The 26,986-nt window shown below is 37.8% G+C and overlaps 1 protein-coding gene across 1 annotated transcript in view; it reads left to right on the top strand.

The window, feature by feature from the left end:
- Positions 1–26,986, top strand: part of LOC145999138 (uncharacterized) — a 134,191-nt gene that overhangs the window by 78,114 nt on the left and 29,091 nt on the right. Inside the window, exon 4 of the mRNA XM_083136071.1 lies at positions 25,519–25,798. Within this exon, the coding sequence (XP_082992197.1) occupies positions 25,519–25,798 (280 nt within the window). The remainder of the gene's footprint in view (positions 1–25,518; positions 25,799–26,986) is intronic.

Genomic DNA, 26,986 nt, shown 5'->3' with positions numbered 1-26,986 from the left:
TCATGGAAATCGGAGGGGGACACAGGGGTCAGATGATCCCCACGTCAATTTGTCCTCGTCTTGACATTTGAGGCAGGTTTTGCACCCTAAAACAGTTTTTTAGCCGAAACAAAAACACGTATTTCTTCCTTTGGGACCCTCTATACACCTGCAAAGTTTCATGAAAATCGGAGGGGGACACAGTGGTCAAATGCCCACTTAAATTTGTCCTCATTTTGATATTTGAGGGGGTTTGCCCCTAAAACAGTTTTTTAGCCGAAACAAAAAAAACCACGTATTTCTTCCTTTGGGTCCCTTTATACACCTGCCAAGTTTCATGGAAATCGGAGGGGGACACGGAGGTCAAATGCTTACTTCAATTTGTCCTCATCTTGACATTTGAGGGGGTTTTGCCCCCTAAGACAGTATTTTAGCTGAAACAAAAAACACGTATTTCTTCCTTTGGGCCCCACTATACACCTGCCAATTTTCATGGAAATCGGAGGGGGACACTTAGAACACCTCCCTTGTTAGTCTTATACTTTGTAATTATATAACACTGCATATATTATAATGTTTTATTTTAATTTGTAAATCTGTAACTGTAGAAAAATTGTATAATTTTTGTATAACATTTCTATCTTGTTATATGTGTTAAAGGTTTCATCCTGGAATGGAATGTCTCACATTTATTTCCATTTCCAATACATTCGAATGAATACATATTCGTTTCAATGGCATTTACAAAATCACCTCTGACATTTTATGTTAAACAAGAAAGATTATTTTTGTGCACGTGTGTGTTAGCCGATGCGTAGCAGAGTATTTTAGGAACAACACTTGAAAAAATTCTTGTAGGACTAACTAATGAAAAATTTCTTTGTAATCGAAGATCATAATACCTTTTAAGGTGTGGTAATATTATAATGGGATTGAGATAAGAAACTCTCGGATCCGGATCCGGATTTTCGAATCTATCGGATCCAGATCCAGATCCGGAACTTTGGGATCCGGATCCAGATTAGGAATTTTCGGATCCGAATCCAGATCCGGAAGTTTTGGATCCGGATCCGGATTTTTCGGATCTGGATCCGTTTGGCCATCCCTAATGTAAACTATACATACATATATATACACCCCGAGCACTGATCGGCAGTTTGCCTTCAGCAACTTTGACCATTCTTTTGTTTAATAGAGTATTGTGCGGTTTTAAGTATGTATATTTTACATCATCTTTTTAGTAAGTGTTCTTTCCTATACCTCTTGACCTAAATCCTCGACCAACACTTTCTTGATGAGGCACCATGTCAGGTGTCTGAAAGCATCGCATTAACCTGAAGAAGGAGGTAGTATAACCTTCGAAACGTTTGACCAATCTCATGCTTACACACGTAAGTTACTGTTTTTTTTATCTTTTTGCTTTTAGTTGAGCAATTCGCACATTATCAGTATGAAACTAAATATTGTACATATCAATACTGCCTGAAAGTCGTGTTTACGACCTCAAATTGTTCAGAATTCACTAAACAACATACTGGTATAATTGTCATAACAATACTCATAATTATATACTTAGTATATAGTTATAAGTTTTGCTGTCTCCGGTCATAGCCCCCTGCCTCCAAAGTTGGTGGTTTGACGGTGTCAGTCCCCCAAAATTGATGGTCTAGAACATTTCAAATGTGTATTTAAAATTAAGTTCCTGTGGCACATTTCAGACTAAACTTTACAAAATAAACGAAATAATACATTAGATCCTTTTAAGCAAAATTATTTGGAGGCTCTGCCCCCACATCGTTAACATTGGGAAGGGAGCCAGCCCCTCCAAGCCCCATGGAGTCGGCACCTATGCCCAGGTTTTATTCTCAGTGGAGGTACATGGCACAGTCATTCGGATCCCAATTTTATCTGTAGATCAAGTACCGATTAGCCTCTCTATGCATAAAGTGGACTTAAAGTAACAAGCCTTCTTCTTTCATCTTCTCAAGGCACTGTTGACAGTTAGTACAGCAAATGTATTGTGAGATTGCATATGTTCACGTACACTGAAGGAATGGCAGTTGCTCATAGGTGGTGTTGATAGACTTCATGGCTATTATTATTTTTATTATTATTATTATTTTTTAAAATTTACGATATCTCAGTTGTTACCTTGCACATTCTAGGATGCAATGTAGCCTAGGTAACTATAAAATTTCATTTATTCTATGCAAGACAGATAAAATAACTATTTATGAGGGGGCAAATATTAAAGTGCAGGCAATTTTTGTGATAGCACAGAAATTGAATGCTACTTCCTTATTTACTATGTCATGCAAGCAATGGAAGTCCACATATATTTGGTTACCCTTCAAATCATCATTATGGTGTTTGCTAAAATTGCACATTTGGTTTAAGCTCTAAAACATAGATTGATTATTTTTGAATGAATAACATATTTACTGATCCCATTACTGGTTCAATATCTCCACACATCTAGGTAGGATTGTGGGAGGGAAACTGGCAGTCGGGAGATAGGCCAAGGCTCTTCCAGGGCTATAGAGCCACGTGTTATTATAGTTACATATTAGTAGCATCTCTTGATAAACAGTCTTTCCTGCTCATCTTCTATTTTACGCATCAGTCTTTATTTTAGAAGCACGCCTACATTTGTATGCTATTCCATTTTTTTATTATTCTTTTTTTAATTTTTTTTTATTCTTTTTTTTCCAGATACATGAACAAGAGCTGTTTGGAAGGACAGGTAAACAACGTTCCAAACCCAGTTACACACTTGCCAGTATCTGCAGGAAAATTAAATGAACCAGAACAGCCAAAAGATAATATAGAATGTCTGAGAGAAGAAATATTAGTGGTTGAATGTTCACCCAAATTCTGTGAAACTAAGGTGGATAGTAGCAATGCTAAGAGGAATATCGGGAGAAGGCAACATAAAAGTCCCTTCATTGACAAAGTTTTCTGCCATAAAGGACATTTGATTAGGCATACAACGGTTCATACAAAAGACAAACATTTCCATTGTTCAATTTGCAATAAAGATTTTGCCCGTAAGCATAATCTCAATGTACATTTGAGGACACACACAAGAGAGAAACATTTCAAGTGTTCAATTTGCAGAAAAGATATTACCCAGAAATATAATCTCAATATACATATGAGGACACACACAAAACAAAAACCCTTCAAGTGTTCAATTTGCAACAAAACTTTTGCCCGTAAAGATTCCCTTAAGATACACATGGGAATTCACACCAAAGGCAAAACTTTTAATTGTACAATTTGCAGCAAATATTTTACCCGTAAATGTCACCTTAATATGCATATGAGAGTTCACACAAAAGAGAAATCTTTTAATTGTACAATTTGCAGCAAATATTTTACCCGTAAATATCACCTTAATATGCATATGAGAGTTCACACAAAAGAGAAATCTTTTAATTGTACAATTTGCAACAAGACTTTTGTTCGTAATGGTTGCCTTAAGATACATATGTCAGTACACGCAAAAGTTAAACCTTTCAAGTGTTCAATTTGCAGAAAAGAGTTTACCCAGAAATATAATCTTAATATACACATGAGAACACACACAAAACAAAAACCTTTCAAGTGTTCAATTTGCAACAAAAATTTTGCTCGTAAAGATTGTCTTAATATACACATGGGAGTACACACAAAAAGAAAACCTTTTATTTGTTCAATTTGCAACAAAGGTTTTGCCCATGAGACCTGTCCTAATGTACATATGAGAGTGCACAGAAAAGAGAAACATTTGCGGCAAATATATTGCCCACGAAGATAAACTTACTAGATGTTTTAAGAGCGCACACAACAACTAGAAACTATTAAAGCTATGTGCAGATAGGAATAGTGATTTTGAATTGTCAATACTTATAATAAATAAAATCCTTTGGAAATCTGCTCATTCTGTGCATATCCACTTGTGATAGGATTCAAAAGTCAGTGTCATACAACAGTTGTTGATGTCTACAATCCTGTTGCAGTTATTTCATTATCTGACAAGGATTTCATCCAGGTTTTCAGATTTTATGTTTCTACTGTACTTACATTGAGAAGTGGTGGTGGTCTGGTTGGTTTGGCATCTGACTGCCACACAGAAGACCCGGGTTCCCCTAAATGTGCCTTCATGGCAGTGTTATCTGCACAAGAAACTTCATATTTATCTTTACTGTACTTTCGTTCTCCCAACCGTCTAGCAGTTTAATCTCATATGTACACTTGTCCTTGGATATTAATTATGCGACAACATTTTCTTACAGATTACATTACACTAATACACGATTTATGTGTACTGAACACACAGACATAAGATAAGCAGTAAGAACTCAGCTGGATTCCTTTCTTCGCTAATGCTTTGAGAAAATTGACTGAATAATATAACATAACTCAAACAGGTTGTGATAATTTTTGTGAGTGTACTGTGTCATAGCAAAGATAATCAGAAGTGCTAAAAAGTGCCTACCTTTGTTGACAGTTTATATTGTAAGAGAAACAAGTCATGAAAATATATTGGTTTTCTTGGTGTCTTTGTATTAATATTTTTGAAAGATTTTGCTAAGGGTGTTGATTCATAACTTTCAATGTCGAGAAAGTTGAAAAATTTGGTATAAAAGATTTTGTAATTTGTTTTAAAATAGTGCTGAGTTTTATAGATTTGTTATTTTGTCACATGTTTAATGCTTAATCCTGAAATTAGCAAATAGATAAATCGTTATATATTGTGACAGCAACATAGAATTAGTTACATGGAATTATTTAACGAAATGAATATGGATTATAATTACAAAGGGTGAAAGTTACAGTAATGATGCCATCTAGGCACTTCTAATTGAAATGTATAGATATAAATTCTATTGATTTAAAAAAACCAAGCCAAAATTGAATTTCACTCATAATTTCTCTGAACAAATTGTAAATGAAAACAGCCTTTTAGAACAGTGGTGAATTATCCTCATCTTGCTACTGGCAATTTGAACTAGTATGTCTGCAAGACAGAATTTCATGTTTTGATCTGTACTTGAATTAGCATCAAATATATGTGAATTTGACGAAGTACAAGACTTTTTCTTATAAAAATTACCTATTCATTGTCCTTTGATAAATGTCTGTAGAACAGTTGGATCACCTTCATGAAACTATTTACACAGTTTGTTCAAAATTTATTCATTTGTTTCCAGCATGGCATTCAAATGGTGATAAGTTGGAGGTGTGTTGTCTCGTAGTGAGTGTTTACGTTTCCTTGCAAGCAGGAATCTCTCTCCAAGACACGAGCCTGGACAAAGTAGGGTTCTGTGCAAAAAGCTAAAAGTGAATATTAGCTACAGCCAGTGGAGAGGTTTTTTATATACAGAAATCGAGAGAAATTTACATCTCCTCACATTGATGCATTCATTTATTTTATCAGTCCAAAGCTTATGGAAAAGTAATTTAGAAGTACTTGGCTGCTGCTATTTTTGAGATCTAGCTGGTGTATTGTTTTGGTGAACAATTGCATGGAAAATGAGATAGGGGTGAGGAATTGGTGAAAATTGGTGACCCCACTATCTAATGTAATGAATATGCTAACATAAAACAAGAATATTATATACAAATATTACATCTAACTACATTTCAAGAAAATGCAAACTGCACACCAGCATATTTTGTCACTTTCTTGCTAATTGACAATTCTGCCACTCATCTCTCTCTTAACTTCTTGTCTGCTAGGAAATTGTTCAATGATATGTTTCCATTTTTGTATGAGTTGCACCCGTAAACCAAACAATACTTTGTTGATTTTGGTTTTGTTCTACATGAAGTTCTCATTTCTTGATGTTTGTTTGCATCAAAATTGACACATAGAAAGATTGGCCCATTCTATCAAGATGACAACCCAGAAGTGCATCCATTTCGTGATAATTTCCACTGTTTAACATTCGTATATACAAGGGCTGATTTTTAGTAGTGGCAACTATGCTATAGCGTGCAACGGAACCAGGCAATGCCGTTTATACCAAAGGTTAGTTACGTGCATAACCTCTCTCAGATCAAATGAACTCTCTCTTCCCACTCCATGCCCGTGCACAGTGACAACAAGAACAGAGCAGTTGTGAGTGAGTGGTCGCGGAGTGCAGTCGTGGTGTTTACGAAGCAGGAGCAGCGGAGCTTGTTAGAAAAAAAGATGAATGTGCTAGAGGCCGCACGGCACAACAGTGTTTTTACAAAACAACCTGCGAGCAGCTCTGAGTAGAAAAGGGCGACACTTTATGCATAACCTACCCATCATTCTGCATGACAATGCTCAGGCGCAATCCCCATAGTCTCCGGATTTAAGTCCTTGCGACTTTGACCTAATCCCTAAGATGAAGGAACCACTTCGTAGGATTCGCTTCCGAACAGTTAGAGACATTCTTCTGGCAGTAGATCGCTCTCTTCACACTATCAACAGATTAGGCAGTGTCAACAGCATCCGACGGCTTCCACATTGCTAGCAACACATTGTACACAATGCTGGGTACTTCATCGAAGGCCTGTAAAACTTAGAACCATGTATGTATGCTGTGTGTCTAGAAAATAAATAGTTTGAAACTGTTTCTCCCTATACGTTCATACATGTTTACGAACTGTTATCCCTGTTTAGAAGCTTGCAACTGCCACCACAATTGAAGCCAAGCAGCAGTAGACAATCCAGCAACACCAGTGCACCTAGCAGCCCTCATCCAAACAGTGCAGATCAGAATCCTCCAAACGGACAACTATAAGTTCCGATGTGGATGGTGACCAGTAAAATAAAACAGTTCTGCAGATATGTTTGCATGTTTCTTGCATTTGTGTCTAATGTCCTGTAGCATGTAGAAGGGGTCCGTTCCGGGGTGCTTGTCTCCATGTGTCCATTTTATAGTTTTCTTATAAATGTCCTTTTCACAACTGGTTTGGAGTGACCCTCATTGGCGGTTTGGAGTAATTCCTGACAACTTTGAACTGATCTGCAGCTACAAGACGTTCAGTATGGTGACAATCCCTGTCGGTCAAAATCATTTTTTGGCCACAGTTACAATACCAATTTGAGGTTACTTGCGAGGTATGTCACTCCTTGTACACCCTCTGGACTGTCTGCTCTGACTCACCTACAAACTGGGCCATTTCATTTACTTGTTGTGTCCATCTGCACACCCAATCACAATGGCACCTTTTTGCCACTCTTTCACGTCCGACTTGAAACCCATTTCACAAACTGCTTGCACACGACTGAAACTCATATTCTCTCGAGGTAACTGTGCAAGCCTTATCACAGAGGTCTCTGCTCATTGGCCCACCTTAGTAGAATAGAATAGAATATAGGTTTATTTCAGTATGAGCTTTTGCGGCTGTACACACATTTCCATACATCAATGGAGATTTTTCCCCTTCTTCCTCCCCCCATAACCCCTCTCTTTATGCCCTCACATGTTCAACTTTACCTTTCCTACTAATTGTGGGTTCTTCTCTCTCTATAATCTACGAGGGGAAGTCAATATTTGTCGCACAATGAAATATCTTCGAATTGCTGCAATGTGAAATTGTTTTATGAATATCAGACATTGCACTGATCCTTTCCGCAAGTGTTGGTGTAGGTGGCAGCACCACCGTGTATCGTATATGGCGCTAGTAGTCACGTTCTCGTGTGGCGGTGAGTCATTCAAGTGCCAAGTGGGTAAGATGGCAGGTGTGTTAGCTGAGTGTATGTGTGGTGAGCAACGGACTATAATTCGATTTCTGTGGGTGCAGGACAAATCTGCAGAGAGAGTGCACAAGGAAATGTTACCTGTTCACGGTAACACATGTTTGTCCAGGAAAGCCGCTTACAACTGGGTGGAACATTTCAATCGTGGTCGCATCAGTGATACCGTTTGTCCAGGTCGTCCTACAGAATTTCGCAGTGACGCTACCACGATAAAAGTGGAAGACATAATCCTGGCCAATCAATGTGTGACTATCGACGAGGTGACTTTACAGTTGAATTGCTCACATGGAACAGCATACAGCATTGTGCATGACAAACTGAATTTTCACAAAGTGTGTGCACGATGGGTTCCTCGTAAGCTCACTGACAAACACAAAGACAATCAGAATGGGCCTGTCATTACAGCATCTCATGAGGTATGCTAGAGAGGGTTGTGAGTTCCTTAACCGCATCGTCACTGGTGACGAAATCATTATTCACCAGTTTGAACCAGAAACAAAACATGCCAGTATAGAATCACTCAAAATGAAGAAGTTTAAGGTCACCCAGTCAGAATGGAAGGTGATGGTCACAGTGATTTGGGACAGTAAAGACATCCTACTCATGGAATTTCTGCCCCAGGGTCACACTGTCAATGCAGCCACGTATTGCAGAACCCTAATGAATTTAAGGTCAGCCATTCGCTGGAAACGTCCATGTGCTTTGAGAGATGGAGTTCTTCTGTTGGATGACAATGCTCATCCACACAGTGCCAATACCACAGTGGCTCATGTACGGTCCCTAGGTTGAGAACAACTATAACATCAAGCCTACAGTCCAGATTTGGCACCATCCGACTTTCATCTCTTCAGCCCACTGCAGAATCACCTGGGTGGTTACCGGTTCCAGGATATGGAGGAGGTCCATCGGGAGGTTACCAGCTGGCTACGACACCAACCACAAACCTTATTCGCTTCTGGCTTTGAGGGACTCGTGAAACGCTGGGTCAAGTGCCTAAATGTTCAAGGAGATTACGTTGAAAAATAAACCACATTTCATCAGGTAACTATTTCAACTTTTGTTTCTATTCCATTTTGCGACTTATATATTGACTTACCCTTGTATCAACCCATTTTATTTTTCTCATAATTTTACTCATAGCACTAGTTATTATATTGTCAAAAAGCCACTTTCTGCACACTGCACTCAGACACTTTCACTCCCGTCCCTCAACTTATTCGCTCTCTTTTTCCAGACGTAATGTAGGAAGGTTCCCAGGTTCCTTATTGGAGTTTCGTCCCTTCCAGCCATTTGCCTCCCCATAATGGCCCTCGTTAGCCCCTCCATTTTTGATTCATTCATATCCCTTATGTATTTCCATCTAGCTTCTGCTGTTTCTTTGCACTGGAGGAGAATGTGGAATTCCGTCTAGTCTTCCCCACACATTGGACATTCTACACTCCCATCCTCTCTCACGTGCTTGAATTGTGCCTACCCCTTCCTAGCCTGAACCATGCCAAACCCATCCCGTCATTCGCTCCCCACACGTCTACGTATTTTCACCTTCCCCATCCACGATTTGTGCCGTAATTAAAGATACTTTCCCAGCACATTCTGCCAAAATGTTTTGTTTGCTGTCCTCCAATCTGTCCCGTATGATGCCCATTTCCTGCCTGCCCGCCCTCCCCTCAACTCCTTCTCAAATCCACCCCAGCCTATGGTGTATTCCTTCTTTATCATTGTTACCCATTGGTGTTCCTTTACGTCAATGTTCTGTGCTTGTATCCAGAGTTTTTTTTAGATTTCCATCCCCCATATTTAGCAGTCTTGCCCAATATTTGAAACCTCTCATTTTTGCATCTACTTCCTCCCTATAATTTCCCATTTCCCTAAGAACCCCGCACGTTGCCGTACCCCTCCCACCCCCAGAACTTGTTTTAGAAAGTTTGCTTGTTTACCATTTCTGTTGCCCCCCCCCCCACAGCCACTGTTCAACACCATATAATAATGTATTAAAACTTTCCTCATCCCCTGTACTCACCTGACTTTGCACTATAAGACTTCCACCTCTTCCCAACCATGACGTCATTTCTGAAGGGAATGCTCTTCCATGACGATGAAACGTTGATTTCTGAGGTCAAGTCATGGCTTCTGGAGCAGCTTGCCGACTTCTAGAAATAATGTCTCCACGGGTGCATAAAGTGATGGGAAAAGTGTGTGGCTGTTAGTGGTTCTTATGTAGAGAAGGACTAATGTCTGCACCAATTTTCGTTTATCTCCATCCATGGGAACTGGGTCAGGGGAAATCTTTAATGAACGTCCCTAGTATGTGCCCTCTGGCATACCAAAATTTTGGTCCAGGTACCATAGCAGTAGCAGCTATTCTTCCAGTTGGCAACTCTCTAAAGAAATTCAAGTGGCAAGAATCAAGGACATTAGGGAACAACTTTCTCAGGAGAGCTGCTGAATTTCTGCCAGCAAAGATCTTATGCATCATCTGCTTATCTAATATCAAGCATTTGCCTTGCCTGCAAAGAAATTATGTGCACTATCAGAAGACGTCACTCGCTTCCTTGGCATCACGGAGTTGACACGTCCTTTCCCATTGCACAAATATTTATTGTTAATATTTGTTGTTATTAATTATCTTTCTTTTGTGCAAATGTTTATTGTTCTTTAATCTTAATTTCTGTAATTTACCTATCACTGATAATGTCAGGATAGTGACTAACCTGCATATACTTATCTTGCAAGGGCTGTTACCATGGCAATTACGAGTGTCTTTTGTCATGACTTAGAAGTTCGGGCTCGGTTTTTGGAATAGAATGATTAAGTTGAATTATAAGAAGTTTAATTTCTTTGAGTGACATGGATTATATGTTAGGCATATAAGTATTTAGTTTGCAAAGAAGTAAAATAGACTTCCTTTTTCTTAGTGCAAACTAACTTTGATTTTTATTTGGTTTGAACAATGAAGAGAGATATTGCCCCATAGCCTGAGAGGCATCACGTGTATGCTTTAGAGTCTTTCATGTGAACTTATTATCTGCTCTGGTAGTTAAATCATGTTCTTTTGACCAAAGAACGTGTCAAGATTTTGGCGCAACAATGCGGGGCTCAAAATATGTTGTTTTGTTAGTGTTTATTTTTGTGTCTTTGTGAAGTGTAATTGATTTGTGATTGTGATGGAAATTCTGTACTAGAAGAATATGGATAAGAAGATATTGAGAAGTGCAAGTAAATCGTCGGCTGAGGAAAATGAATCTCCAGTGCAGTCAGTTCCAGTTACAGCAGACCTGCTTTCTTCAATACGGATTATGTTGGAGGAAAGTACAAGGGCTATGGAAACAAAGATGCAAGAAAACTCCAGTGCTCTGGAATCTAAAATTCAGGAAAACATTAGAGAAAGTTCTAGCAATCTGGAAGTAAAGGTCCAAGAAAACTCCAGTGCACTGGAAGCAAAGATGCAATGAAACTCTAGAAGTCTGGAAGCTAAGTTTCAGGAGAATGTAGCCATGTTGGAACGCAGTTTGAACTTAAAGTTAGAGGAAAGTGGTAGAAATCTGGTGGAATCAGAGAGGCGCTTAGAAGAAAAGTTTTCACAGGGTTATTCGAAACTCACAGAATCTGCTTTGGAGATGGGACAGAGGCTGGACAATTTGACTGTAAAAATGGAAGAAAATCAACAGAAGATAAAAGATAGCATTCAAACAGAGATCGTTAACTTACATCAGACATGTAGCAAGATGTCTACCAGTCAAGAAAGTCAAGAAATTATGGTTGTGGTCAAGAATTTTTGCTTTTTTTTTTCCAACATAATGAATTTACATTGTTATATAGCCTCTCTCTTTATCTATTTGATAAAATTGAATATTTGGAAATCTAAAATTGTATTGAGTTGTGGATAAGATTTGTTCGCTTTTTCTTAAGAATTACATTCTTGTTTGCAGGAAGTTCTGAAAAAAATATTAAACAAAGTAATGTGGCCATTCCTCGACCAGGATGAAGTTTGAAAGCATTAATTTTTGCATGCATTAATAATTAAGGCAAGCCTAAATCTCTTGTTAAAGTACAGCTTCAGTTTTCATCTTAACCAGCCTTGTGGTAGGGGTTTTTCCTTGAATAAAAAAATCTATTTTTTGTTTTAAATTTTCAACTATACTTAAGCAGGGGTGATTAAATAAATGTTAAGAAAGGGGAAAAAAGGTCCAGAGAAAGTCTAGAATTTTGTATTTGTTATATTGGTAGACACCGTGTATAGGAACAAGGCCGGGAAGAATTCAGACCTTAGATCATCGAACCCGAGTCCCAGCTTGGCGGTCAGACGCTCTACCTACTAAATCCACAGGATTTAACATTTTACGTGATACTGCAAGTTGCAGTTATCTTTCCAGGACATGAGCAGAGGGCATTCATTCTTTGTACCCAAGACATTACTTTATTATTTACGCTGCCATTATGTGAATGACTACAGAATTTCTATCATTTTATGTATTATATTCTGTTATTAGAAATCTGACAATGTAAAGTGTATCTACCCACCAATTCAGACAGATTTTTGTCCCCATTGTGGGCTGGTGAGATAACTATCCCAGAATTCTAATACTTACAATTCCTTATAGGAGCGTGCATATATTCTGCGATAGTGTGCACAAGTTATGCACTAAATCTAGGCTCTGGTTTTGATCCATTTCGATCAAGTGGTTGGGCTGGTGAGATAACTATCTCAGAATTTCTAATGCTTCTAATTCCTTATAGGAGCATGCACAAATTCCAGGATAGCATACACAAATTAGCGCAAATTATGCACTAAATATTGGCACTGGTATGAGCCGTGGTAGATCAGTTGTTAGGGCATCTGACTACTATGCTAGAGACCCTGGACTTTTTCAGCCTGTTCAAGCAGCTCCGCACCCACCCAGCATCGTATAAAATTGATCTGGAGGAAACTGGAGGGGGATAAAGGCGGCCAGGGACATGGTGCTGATCACATCACCCCCAGCTTCAGCCAAGATCAAGAAAGTGTGGGGCTCTAACCCCACACACTCCACACACTGTATACACCTTCGTGGCATGGTGCAAAGCACAGGGGTGCCACTTTTTATATATATATATTGGCACTGGTTTTGACATGTTTTCGAAAAGTGGTTGGGCTGGTGAGATATCACAATTTCTAATACTTCTAATTTATTATAGGAATATGCATAAATTCCAGGATAGCATTCACAAATTAGAACAATATATGCACTAAATATTGGCACTGGTTTTGATTCATTTCGATCAAATGGTTGGGCTGGTGAGATAACTATCTCGGAATTTCTAATGCTTCTAATTCCTTATACGAGCCCTCACAAATCCCCAGATGGCATGCACTAAATATTGGCACTTGTTTTGATCGAAGTTGGCCGAACCATTTTGAATTACAAATTCGTACTAAACATGTGTGCGCAAGTCCTGAGATAGTGTGCACAAATTATGTACTTAATATTGGCACACTTGTTTCTTGGTTTTGGTTATGTGTTTGTGCCAACTTCATGTCACTCTTGAAAGGTCGTGGGGTTAAGATACAGGTATTGGACAAAATAATGGAAACACGAGTCAGAAGTGGGACATATTTTCAATGTGCCTGGTAATACTGAGCACGGCAGAAATCAACCTTCTCTTGTTTGTTGCAGGTAGTATGCACTGTGCACTGGCAGTAGAGTGAGGCAGTGTGGTAGTGAACGTTGTTCAGGTGTCGTGAGTGACCAGTATAGCCGACCTGATGGAGTTTTAAAGAGGTCGAATTGTTGGTGCCCGTTTCACTGGAGCATCTGTGAGCAAAACAGTGAAGTTATGCGGTGTAACACGAAACACGGTCTCGAAAGTCATGACCGCATACACAGTGCACGGTGAAACAGGGTCTGCTAAACACAATAATGGTTGAAAGACGAAGCTGCAGGAAAGGGACCGCCGGGCTTTGAAGCGTATTGTGACATTGCAGAAGAAAACAATGGCCTCCAAAGTGACTACAGAACTTAAGCAGCACGTAAACACCCCATGTCATGCAAAACAGTGAGGCAGGAACTGCATCAAATGGGTATCCATGGGCATGTTGCTATTGCCAAGTCCCTAATAACTGAGACGAGTGCTCGAAAGTGACGTGCATGATGCAGTGCCCACAAAACTTGGACGTTGGAGGACTGGAAACATGTTAACCTTTACCCTCTTCCCCACTACTGGACGCGTGTTTGTATGCCAGACACCCTCGGCAGCATAGGATGTGGACTGTCACCGCCCGACTGTCAAACATGGTGGCAGCTTTATTATGGTCTGGGGCATTATATCATGGTATTCGGCAGCCCCCTTGTCACATTACACAGTCTGGTCTCGTAAGCAGTGTATAGAGAACTCTTGGGTAACCAGATCCACCTAATGGTGGAAACCTTATTTCCAAACCGGAATGCCATCTTCCAGGATGATAATGCCCCCATTCATACTGCTGGCACTGTTCAACAGTGGTTTCCAGAGCATGCTGATGAGGTTCAAAATCTTCCCTGGCCCACCCAGTCCCTAGACCTGAATATCATCGAGCCTCTGTGGGCTGTTTTGGAATCCAGGGTTCGGCGTTGATTTCCACCTCCTTCGTCTCTACCTGAGCTGGAGGCTGTGCTGCATGAAGAATGGCTTCAAATTCCACTCACCAGCATGCAGGACTTTTATCGGTCTATTCCGTCCCGAATCCAAGTTGTATTGCATGCTAAAGGTGGCCCAACACCGTATGAATACATGATGTTCCGACTTCCACAGGTGTTTCCATTATTTTGTCCAATACCTGTAGGTGGATGTTTTTAAACCACACACCGAGCTAATGCCGGGTCAGGTAGTTGTGGAGTTCTTAGAAAAGTGAGATGAAATCATCATTAATAAATTAGCTTTGTTTTATATCTGTTCAAGTGGGAAGTGGATTCAGCAATTTATTGTACTCATCCTTTCCAATGTCTTTCATAGTTACTGCTGGTATCAGCCAATTGAGGGTTATTTATTTCGGTGGAGACTAGATTGGGACCATACGGCTTTGAATGATAGTTCTAAAGAAGATTGTGTTTGGGTTTTTAAGTCCACTTTATGCAGAGATAGACTAATTGGTACTGGACCTACAGTTTAAAGTGGGATCCAAGCCACTATATGCCTCCGTAGGTATCAAACCTGGCATCTATTGATTACAAGCTGACGACGTTACCACTTTGCCATCGGGGAAGCCCCTCCAAAGATGTATGTACATGACTACTTATAATAATGTACATAATTGTAATCAAGGGGTCCCGGGTTCGATACCTGGTGGAGGCACAAGTGATTCGGATCCCACTTTAAACTGTAGGTCCAGTCCCGATTAACCTTACTGTGCATAAAGAGGACTTAAAAAACAACAAATCAATAATGTACATAAAATATTTATCAGGAGCTTTACTTTTCATGAACTGAAGGTAACAGCATTTTCTTGTTATTCAATAAATATTCAATTTTTTACTTTCATGACATAAATTTCCCTATGATGACAGTTGTTTTTACACAAATTTTAGCAATCTTAACTACTCCAAGCTAGGTAATGAGTACATGCTGTTATATCTACATTCTTAAGCATCTTTTTACCTATTCATGTAATAATTTCAATACCAACAACAATATTTTTAGTCAAGAAACAAAGAACAAAATAGGTAATAACATTGTATTTCCTCTGTTTCTTAGTCTGTGGTTTCGTGCAACATTGCTCAATATGCATCACAGTAATTAAGTACCAGTTATTTAATTTACAAATTATTATGAAAGGATCAATACATATATTAATGTATTAAATAGAAACACTGTTATTATTATATTTCTGAGACACTTGGCTCACACTGGCTCCCCAAATTATATTTCTAGCTACGTGCCTTGTGCTGTAACGAGTTACTATGACTCGGCAACTAGCCTTTCTTATTTTACACTGGAATTATTCATGCATCAAGATCTGTATTGGTATGTATCGGTCATGGTATCAATATTGGCTCACCTCTATTTCTTGAACTAATAACGTATTTACATTCTTACAAGTATAAGTCAATGAACAACTTGCTCTACCCACCTTCCTTTGTCAATGATGTGCAAGTATCTATCAATCATTATTTTAGAATATGATCTACATTATGTTATTACATTTTTTACAGATACCTGAACAACAGCTACATGGAAGGACAGGTCCAAGATGTCCCAAAGGCTCTTACACATTTGCCAGTATCTGCAGGAAAATTAAGTGAAGAAGAGGAGACAAAAAATAATAAGGAATGTCTCGGTGAAGAAGGAATGTTAAAGACTGAATCTTTACGACAATCCTCTAAAACCAAGGCAGATATAAATGAGGGCAAAGGTGATAATAGGAAAGAGCACAATAGCATTACCTTCAGCAGCAAAAGCTTCTCTCACAAAGGTCAATTGCTTACACCTGGAAGGCTTGATACAAAAGACAGGTGTTTCTATTGTTCAATTTGCAACAAATGTTTTTCCAGGAAATTTATCCTTAATAAGCACATGAGAGTACACACAGAACAGAGACCTTTTAATTGTTCAATTTGCAACAAAGTTTTTGTCCATGAAACATCTCTTAATATGCACATTACAGTTCACACCAAGGAGAGAACTTTTAATTGTTCACATTGTGGCAAATATTTTCTCCGTAAAGATCATCTTACTGCTCACATGAGAGTACACACAAAAGAGAAACCTTTCCATTGTTCAATTTGTAAGAAATGTTTTTCCCATAAACATACCTTGAAATTACACATGCAATTACACACCCAAGAGAAACCTTTCCATTGTTCAATATGCAACAAAGGTTTTGCCAGTAAAAAATACCTTAAGAATCATATGAGAGTACACACAAAAGAAAAACCTTTCCATTGTTCAATTTGTAAGAAATGTTTTTCCCGTAAATGTCACCTTGAAAACCATATGAGGGTACACACAAATGAGAAACCTTTTAATTGTTCAATATGCAACAAAGATTTTGCCAGTAAAGGTTACCTTAAAAGCCATATGAGAGTACACACAAATGAGAGAGCTTACAGTTGTTCAATTTGCAACAAAGGTTTTGCCAGTAAAGTTTGCCTTAAAAACCATATGAGAGTACACACAAAAGAGAAACCTTTCCATTGTTCAATTTGCAACAAAGATTTTGCCCAAAAAGGATATCTTTATATTCACATGAGAATTCACACCAAAGACAAACCTTTCAGTTGTTCAATTTGCAGCAAAGATTTTGCACAGAAAGGTCATCTCAATGCACATATGAGGGCACACACAAAACAGAAACTTTTCAGTTGTTCAATTTGCTACAAAAAATTTTCCGACAAAGGATCAGTTACTGGACATTTGAAGAGGGCACACACCAAATAGAAACTCTTTTAATGTTATGTGCACATTGGAATAGTGATTTTAAGCAGTCTATGCTTCCAAATGTTATTGCCTCGAAATCTGTTCAATCTGTGCACATCTTGCTTGGTATAGTATTCCTGTGTCAGTATTATAGAAATTGTTGTTGATGTTTACAACTCAAGTACAATTCTTTTTTTTAAGAAGGATGTCACCCTTTCTTTAATATGGCACTTAACAAGTGGGTCATTCCACGTGAAATGAACCAATTGAAAGACAAAAAGTTACTTCATATCATGGACATGGATTTTCATTTTTTTTAATGATAGATACTTGGTCCAATATGACAAGTATGTAGACTTATTTTACAAATGTTTTGACAGTTACAATTTTTTTAAAATTTGAAGATCCTCAGAAATTGGATGGACGAAGGTGCGCACCATGTGACACAAAACATGGCATATCTCAGAAACTATGTGGAGTATTGTGCTGATTTAGGTATCGTTGAAGAGGAGAGGACAGTCCTGACAGAAAATGACTATATTAGTTCTCTTACGTACTCAGAAAGTAGAAAAATGTTTAAAGAAAGCAGTATGTTGTGATGAAAAAACACTCCACACTTTGTGTAATTGTTTGAGGGAGTCCCAGGTTTTACCACAATGAAAATACGAGGCGAGCCAAATCAGGACTGTAAGGTGGATGCTCAAACAACTCTCAGCCAAATTCCGTCAAAACAGCTGCTGTGCGCCGAGCCGTATGTGGATGAGCATTGTCATGGAGGATCACAACACCTGCAGTAAGCATGCCATGCCTCTTGTTTTGAATGGCACGTCCCAATTTCCTTAGCGTTTCACAGTAATGGTCAGCGTTCACCGTTTCACCTCTGGGGAGGAAGTCAATGAGCAAAATGCCCTTCCTGTCCCAAAACACGGTGCACATCACTTTCTGTACCGACAGCGTCTGTTTGAATTTCTTCTTGACCGGAGATCCACTATGCCGCCAATGCATTGACTGCTGCTTGGTTTCCGGGGTGAAGTGCGAAATCCACGTCTCATCGCCCGTGACGATCCTGTCGAGGAAATCATCGCCGTCATCATGGTACCATTGCAGGAATGTCAGTGCTGCTCCTGAACGTTTAATTTTGTTTTGGGTGTCAGGTTTTTCGGCACCCACCTGGCACACAATTTTTTGAACATCAGGCGCTGCGTGACAATCTCATGCAACACGGATCGCGATATCTGCGGAAAAAGGCTACTCAACTCCGTAATCGTGAAGCGACAGTTCTCTACGATGCGCTGCCGCACCAGCTCAACCAGATCATCAGTGATGAGGGTCGGATGCCCACTGCGCTCTTCATCATGGACACTTTGACGAACTTCCGAAAACTGCCGACACCAGCGACGCACCATCTGCTTACTCATAATGTTCGGCCCATAGACCTCACAGAGCTGATGATGAATGTCAATTTGGCGCAATGCTTTGTGCATTCAGGAACTTTATCACCGACCGAACCTCGCATGTGGCAGGAGAAGGAATACGAGGTTCCATTTCGGACCACTGCTCCCTCGCTACTGGCATGCGGCAGGAGAAGGAATACGAGCTTCCACTTCGGACCACTGGTGCCTCGGTACTGGCGCCGGGCGGGATCTGTCCGCCTGGCATATGATTGATACGTCTTAGCTCTGCTGCGCATGCGCAATTTACACGGCTCATTATGTTTACTTTCACGGGGAAAAAAAAAGGGAAACTTACTTTCTGGATGCACCTCGTACTTACACAACATAATCAATACATGTCAAACATAATATTAAAAAATCATTAAGGTAATATTTTTCATAGTAAAAGAAAAATGCAGGTTTCAGTGTTGGGTGTATGAAACATTTTTCAGCTGGCATACAGATATATTTTTGACAAATGACCCTAAAACACTCAGAAGTTACCACTAATTTAAGTACACATAATATTGTTAGAAATGTTGAACATGTGGGAGAAGCATTATTTTGATGTTCATCTACTTTTAGTTCACAGAAATTGTACTAAGAACAGAGTTTTCGTCCTGAATTCATATGGGTTAGTCCATATGAATGTTCTAGCACTGGTTGCTTGACCACTTTTAAAATTTTCAATATTTTTGTTGTTCTAACACCTGTGCAGGGGAAATTCAAAGCAGGCATTATTTTTTCAATATCTTGACTTTCTTTAAAAATGGTTATTTCTTGTTTCATGACTTTGGGAATTTTTGGTCTTTGCAGACTTGCAATAATTATGATAACTCGGCTAAGAAAAATGATATAAAGCTATTGTAAAGAATATTGTTTTCAGTACATTTCAACCTTTATTTGATGTTCTGTGCCATTTCTCAAAATCTCTAATGAAAATGGCAGAAATTTAAGGCCAAAATGGATATTCAATTTTGAACAAAAATCAAAGTAATATAATATCAGAGCTATATATTTTTTTTAGACAAAACACACATAAACCAAAGGTTTGAAAGATTTTTTTTTAGCTCTGCTACTGATTTCTTCTTTTAGTTAAAGCTCTTTCAAAATACTCGATTTTCATTTTTTTTTAAATTCAGCTCATAAGGTGAGTGCACCAGTAAATGACCAGTTAAAAACATTTTACAACAACTTTATTTCGAGGTCAAAGACGAGACAAAGTGAATGCAAGCAAATTTCATGAATAAATTCGGCATAATGTTTGGTTTCATTTAATACTGTCTTAAAGTAAATACATATCATTATGAAGGAAATAGGTAAAGATTGGCAAAGCACTAGTGAATAACCAGCTAAATTCAGTGAATGACTACCTCAGTACCAGTGAATGATCACAAACATTTTTAATAATAATGTTTCCTGAACAGAGAAATTTGAAAAGGTTACAGACTGGTTTTTTAATATACTTTAGCATTTCAGGTATTGTATAGTAAACACCATAAGACCTTTCATACAGGATATTTGTAGAGCTTCAATACACACCTGTCTCAATGACTGTACCAGATTTGATCAGCTCTGTTTGACCATTTTCATTTGTCAGCTACACAGTTATGCAGAACTTTTATTTCAGATTCACCCTTAAATGTATTATGAATCACACTATTTCTGGAAAATATTCACCATCATAACACGCTGTAGTGTAATCACAAAGATTGTGCATAATGCAATTTTCACTGCTTTCACTCTTGTTTTGCACAACAGATAACAACAACTCATGTAAATCTCCTTCAGATTCTGATGCCAAGGACATCTAATCTGAATCTTTTGGTCTCACTATATTCTATTTTCTTCCGATGTGATAGCTTTCGATTTCTTCTTAACATCCACTTTCACTTGTTGCTGTTTTCTCCCTCGTTGTTTTAGTTCATGATATTCTTTCCATTTCTTCGATGTTATTGCAAATGGTATTCTTTCAGATCGTCTTTTGTTTGCTGCCATGTTTTTGTCATTTAGGCCAATGCAAGTGAGTAGTCAACTCTTCTTCCTCTGGAGTTTTTGATTGTTGGCACTTAACACAGGAGATGATTATTTCCTCTTGTTGTCAGTGACCAAGAACTGCCCTGCATTAGATGTACAAGGTTAGATTAATTTTTGGAGACTGGGGTGTTGATGTTCAAATCAGTGTTGAAATTTCAGCTTCACTTCTTTGAAGTTCACTTCCTTCATGTAGCAATGAACAGGACATATCAGTATTTCCTCCCTCATCAAAATGAAAATCATAAGGTTGATTTCCAGATGCTTTCTCTTTGATTTTTTTCCAAAGATCAAAGAGAGGTAGTTGGTTATATGTCAGTGCTGCAGATGATTGGAAGGCATTAACAATTTCATCTAAATCTTCCTTTCTTTTCTGCCTGCAGTGGTCATTTACTAGAGATGATGTCAAATTGGTATATAGTGCATGGCCCTCTCCCCTGCTTTCTTGCAATTAAATGCACTTTATGCTGTAAATATAATTTTTTTAACTCCCCCCATCACAGAGACAGGGGCTGAATTTAAAAAAACAAAAAAAAACATATTTAAAGAGCTTTAACTAGAATAAAAACCCAGTAACAGAGCTCAAATAATTTCTACCAAAACTTCGGGTGTATATGTTTTATCTAAAAAAAAATATATAGCTCTCATATTATATTACTTCCCTACTTTAAAATGTCTTACACTTTGATTTTTGTTCAAAATTGACTATCAATTTTGGCGTTAAATTTCAGCCAATTTCATTAAAGATTTCGAAAAATAGCACAGAACATAAAATAAAGGTTGAAATGTACTGAAGACAGTATTGTTAACAATAGCTTTCTATAACTTTTCATAGCCAAGTTATCATAATTATCTCAACTGTCTGAAAAAAGCACAAATACCCGAAGTCACGAAACAAGAAATGACCACCATTTTTAACAAAGTCAAGTTTTAGAAAAATAATATCTGCTTTGAATTTCCCCTGCATAGGTGTTAGAACAACAAAAATATTGAAAATTCGGTATGAACTAACCCATATGCATTCTGGACAAGAACTCTGGTCTTAGTACAATTTCTGTGAACTAAAAGTAGATGAACTTCATAATGGATATTATAGTAATCATAATTTTCCAACTTATTCAACATTTATAACAATATTATGTGTACTCATATTAGTGGTAACTTGTGTTTTAGGGCCTATTGTCAAGTATATATCTGTATGCCAGCTGAAATATGTTTCATACACTCTACACTGAAACCTGTTTTATTTTTTTTTATATTTATTTTAATTTTTTTTACTATGAAAGATATTACTTTTCTGATTTGTTAATATTATGTTTGACATATATGGATTATGCTATGTAACAATTTTCATAGGACTGTCCTTGTCCTCTCGAACAGTACTTAAATCATCACAATACTCCACTTAGTTTCCGAGATATGAAATGTTATGTGTCACCTAGTGAGTTCGTTTGTCCACATAATTTCCGAAAATCTTCAGATTTTCAAACATTTGTAACTTTCAAAATACAGAGCATTCCCTGACATTCGCTACGAGACTCGGCAGCAAGCGACCCGGCATCAGTGCTTGTCTTTCCCGGTGAACGGGTGCGCGACAGTTGGTAGAGTCTGCTATTAAAAATTACAGCTTTCATATTGTGTACTAACTTTGAAGTACAGAAGGTGTTGAAAGTGATGTCCCTCTGCTGCAACACATTCCTGACATCTCCGAAGGAAATTGGCATTTACATGTGCAAGTTCATCTACTGTAATTCTCCCGATTTCTCGTACAATACTCTCTTTTAACTCACGGATGGTGTGCATATTGTCTTTGTATACTTTATTTTTTAGATTTCCCCATTTTTCTTTCCACTTTTATTCAGAACTGACCCTGTTACTCTAAACATTTTTACGAGGTTTAATATAGTGGTCCTATGTGGAACAGGAACACCAGGAAATTTCGTTGCAAAACGTCGTCGCACGTCTCCACAATTCCTCTTTCCGAAGTAACACTCAACAAGATAAATCCTTTGTTGTAATGTAAACTTTTGTGGTGCCATATTAACCCACAATCTTCAACACATCTTCGGAGGGAGGATTATACTGGCGTCAGTCTGCAACGTCAACAGGAAGGGAAAGAGAGCGAAGGTAGGGAGAGCGAAAAAACTGACTGTAGCGTGCGACTGTCGTGGAACCATTCACCGGGCAAGTCGAGCACCGCCAAGTCTCGTAACAAATGTCAGGGAATGCTCTGTATTTGTTGGACAAGTCTAATATTACATATTTGTCATATTGAATCAAGTATCTATTGGTAAAAAGAAATGAAGCAAATCCATTACTATGATCAACATGCTCTATGTGATTTATTGTGGATTGACCCAAACTTGTTTATAATACATGGTGCGGCAGAGGAAATGCATGTTTTTCAAATGACAATAACTCAGTATATTTTCAAGTTTAAAAAAAATTAATGACATACAGATAAAGCTAGTATAAATCACTTTATGTTGACAATTTCTGAATTACCTCTGAAAGATAATGTCCGTCAAGTGGTGATATTACAAAGGATGAATGTCATGGTAATGTCTTGTAGGTATTTTAAATTATATCTAGATATAGGCTATATTGATTTAAATAACCAAGCTAAAATTGGAACTTTCTCATGGATGCAAAGAATTTATTTTTTCTCAACAGATTGTAAATGAAAAGTTATTGTACCCACAGTGGAGATTCTTCTCCAGTGAAACCAATTTGTCTTCAAGACACTGTTTTGTTTTTCTCTGTACTCAAATTAGTATCAAATATATGTGGATTTGTCCCATTGCAAGAGTTTTTCTATTTCAAATTACCTATTCATTGTCCTTCGATGAATGTCTGTAGGACAATTAATCCTAATGCAACTATTTATGCAGTTTATTCAAAATTGATACACTTGTTGAAGTACTACTTGAACAAGTGAAACCAAGCAGTGGTAGATGATGCAGCAACATCAGCGGACCTAGCAGATGAGCAAGTACAAGTACCGATATGGAAAGTGACAGCTGTCATCAAATTAACCCAGCAACTCTGTTATGCTGTTACTCATGGGTGAATGTAGCACTCACCCCAAGTTCTACATGTGTTCTGGATGTGACAATCTCACATTCATTTTTTTTTTTTTACAATGACATTATGGTTGTCCATATCATAATTATAGTATTCAGAATGATGACATTGTTACTGTCCTGAAGAGTGAGCTCTGTGATTAATGTTGTTTGGGGGCAGTTCATTAATAACGAGAGTTCCGGTGTGACTAACATGGCGATAAAAAATTGACCCATCAACATACAACTTACTACATCTTTTTTATCCATCATATTATTTTGGTAAGATGTAGATTGAAATATTTCATCTCATGTGTTTATTACAGTGTAATTTTTTTTTATTTTTACTGTTATTAATTATTATACATGTTCTGGGTGTGACCAATGTGATTACCTCGTCTGTTAAACCTATTTAATACCATAATACTTCGCTAATACTTTAACTCCAAAGGGGAAAAGAACCACCCCAACTCCTAAATTGTAATAATAACCCACTATTTTTCTGAAAATTATAAGTGTGAGCATTGCTTGTATACAGTACAGTCTAAATGTAAAAATACAAACTTTACCATTTTTTGAATTACTCTTAGCTGTTAATCCGTATTCTTAAACCATTCCAGGAGATGTAATTGTCAATTTAGTAACTCCGTGTCCCGCACCATGGCCGTGGGGTTAAGGCATCATACTTTTGGCATGAGCTAGGTAAGCAGTCTGGTTTGATTCTACAACAATTTTTTTTTGCTGGGATTTTGGACAGTTTATGAGACCGGTGGCCACCCACCATTTTGAGTAATTTTAGGAACTAAGAATGAATAGCGTAACCTGGTCATGGGAGCACAACAGTGAATGAGGGTTCGTCATGGTGACCACACTTCACCTCTTAACTAGTCGGATGATCGCTCACCTCTTCTGAGGCGTGTGGGAGTAAGGCTGGCAGTCAGTCGGTAGACCCTGACCGTCAACGACTGTTGTACTACAGGGGTGGGGAAGTAGTTCCTCAGAAATACAATATTTATAAGGAAATCTGCTTGGAAGTACACAAAACCACGTCACTTGCATTCCAATGAATGGAGGAGAAATAATCTCTTATTTCTTGCAGAAATCTCCCATTCCTCTTGACCAGCAATGTATTTTATACAAGATTTTCCAAATGGTTCCAGGCATATAACTTTTATCAATTTTTTGGAAGATTCCTGAGCGACAAATACAAATGTATTTCTTCTTCCTGTTAGTTTTGCCACTGAGCAATCCCATGATCATGCTTTCAAGATCTCTTCATCTGGTTCAGTACCTGGGAACTTGAAATCAAACTCTGCAACATCCGACTTTCCCTCAGAATCAGAAAGAAAATCATCTGCAACATGAAAGACTGACACATTAGTTTTTTATGACTTGCTACTTTCTGCATTTAATTCATGTCATACTTGATAATCTATGCAGGCTTTCACACCTTTAATTTCTCTTTCTAATGAAGGTGATATAAGCCATTACACCACTTCAGTGACATATGGTACCGTAGTATGCCAAATTAATGCTTACAGTAAGGTAAAGAAGTCAATTTTCATGTAAGCATGGGTTACTTTCACATTTCATTCACTTTGGTCCAGAACAAAAAAAAATTCTCCTCAAGTTTGAAGCACCTTAATATCCTCTACACTGAAGATTTTGTATATCATGAAATGAATGTAATTTCGCATGTATGTGATCACTATTACAATCATCGTTATAATGTTTGCTCAAGTTAGGTCAAGAAAGGCTTCGGTTCTAAAAATGTTAGTATTGAACTAATAACATATTTACATTCTTACAAGTATTGGTCAATGAACAGTCTATTCTACTCACCTTCCTTTGTCAATGATGTGCAAGTATCAATCATTATTTTAGAAGATGATCTACATTTTATTTTATTTTATTTTTTCAGGTACCTGAACAACAGCTATATGGAAGCACAGGTCCAAGATGTCCCAAAATCTCTTACATATTTGCCAGAATCTGCAGGAAAATTAAGTGAAGATCAGCCAAAAGATAATAAGGAATGTCTCAGTGAAGAAAGAATGTTAAAGGTTGAAGTTTCACAACAATCCTCTAAAACCAAGGAAGATATAAATGAGGGCAAGGGTTATGACAGGAGAGAGCACAATATCATTTCCTTCAGCAGCAAAAGTTTATCCCACAAAGGACAATTGATTACCGATGCAAGGGTTTATACAAAAAAGAAACTTTTCCATTGTCCAATTTGCAACAAAGTTTTTGTCCATGAATCATTTCTAAAGGTGCACATGAGAGTTCATACCAAAGGGAGTACTTTTAATTGTTCACTTTGCAGCAAATATTTTGCCCGTAAAGATCATCTTACTGCACACATGAGAGTACACACGAAAGAGAAGCCTTTCCATTGTTCAATTTGTAACAAATGTTTTTCCCATAAAGATACCTTTAAGTCACACATGCAATTACACACAGAAGAGAAACCTTTCCATTGTTCAATTTGCAACAAGGATTTTGCCAGTAAATGTTGCCTTAAGAGACATACGAGAGTACACACAGGAGAGAAGAAACCTTTTAATTGTTCAATTTGCAACAAGGATTTTGTCAGTAAATATTACCTTAAGAGACATACGAGAGTACACACAAAAGAGAAACCTTTTAATTGTTCACTTTGCAACAAAGGTTTTGCCAGTAAAGATTACCTTAAACGCCATTTTGGGGTACATACAAAAGAGAAACCTTTTAATTGTACACTTTGCAACAAAGATTTTGTCCACAAGTCACATTTTAATGACCATATGAGAGTTCACACCAAAGACAAACCTTTCAGTTGTTCAATTTGCAGCAAAGATTTTGCACAGAAAGGTAATCTCAGTGTACACATGAGGACACACACAAAACAGAAACCTTTCAATTGTTCAATTTGCAGCAAAGATTTTGCCAGTAAACATCACCTTAAGAATCATATGAGAGTACACACAAAAGAAAAACCTTTCCATTGTTCAATTTGCAAAAAAGATTTTACCAGTAAAGGTTACCTTAGGAATCATATGAGAGTACACACAAAAGAGAAACCTTTCCATTGTTCAATTTGCAACAAAGATTTTGCCCGTAAAACATATCTTTATATTCACATGAGAGTTCACACCAAAGACAAATCTTTCTGTTGTTCAATTTGCAGCAAAGATTTTGCACAGAAAGGTAATCTCAGTGTACACATGAGGGCACACACAAAACAGAAACCTTTCAGTTGTTCAATTTGCAACAAAAAATTTTCCCACAAGATATCAGTTACTGGACATTTGAAGAGGGTACACAACAAATAGAAACTCTTAATGTTATGTGCACATTGGAATAGTGATTTTAAGCAGTCTATGCTTCCAAATGTTATTGCTTCGAAA

The sequence above is a fragment of the Lepisma saccharinum genome, chromosome 15 (genome assembly GCF_977018435.1).
Source record: "Lepisma saccharinum chromosome 15, izLepSacc3.1, whole genome shotgun sequence".
Taxonomy (NCBI): Eukaryota; Metazoa; Arthropoda; class Insecta; order Zygentoma; family Lepismatidae; genus Lepisma; species Lepisma saccharinum.
This window is presented reverse-complemented; position numbering and strand designations above follow the sequence as displayed.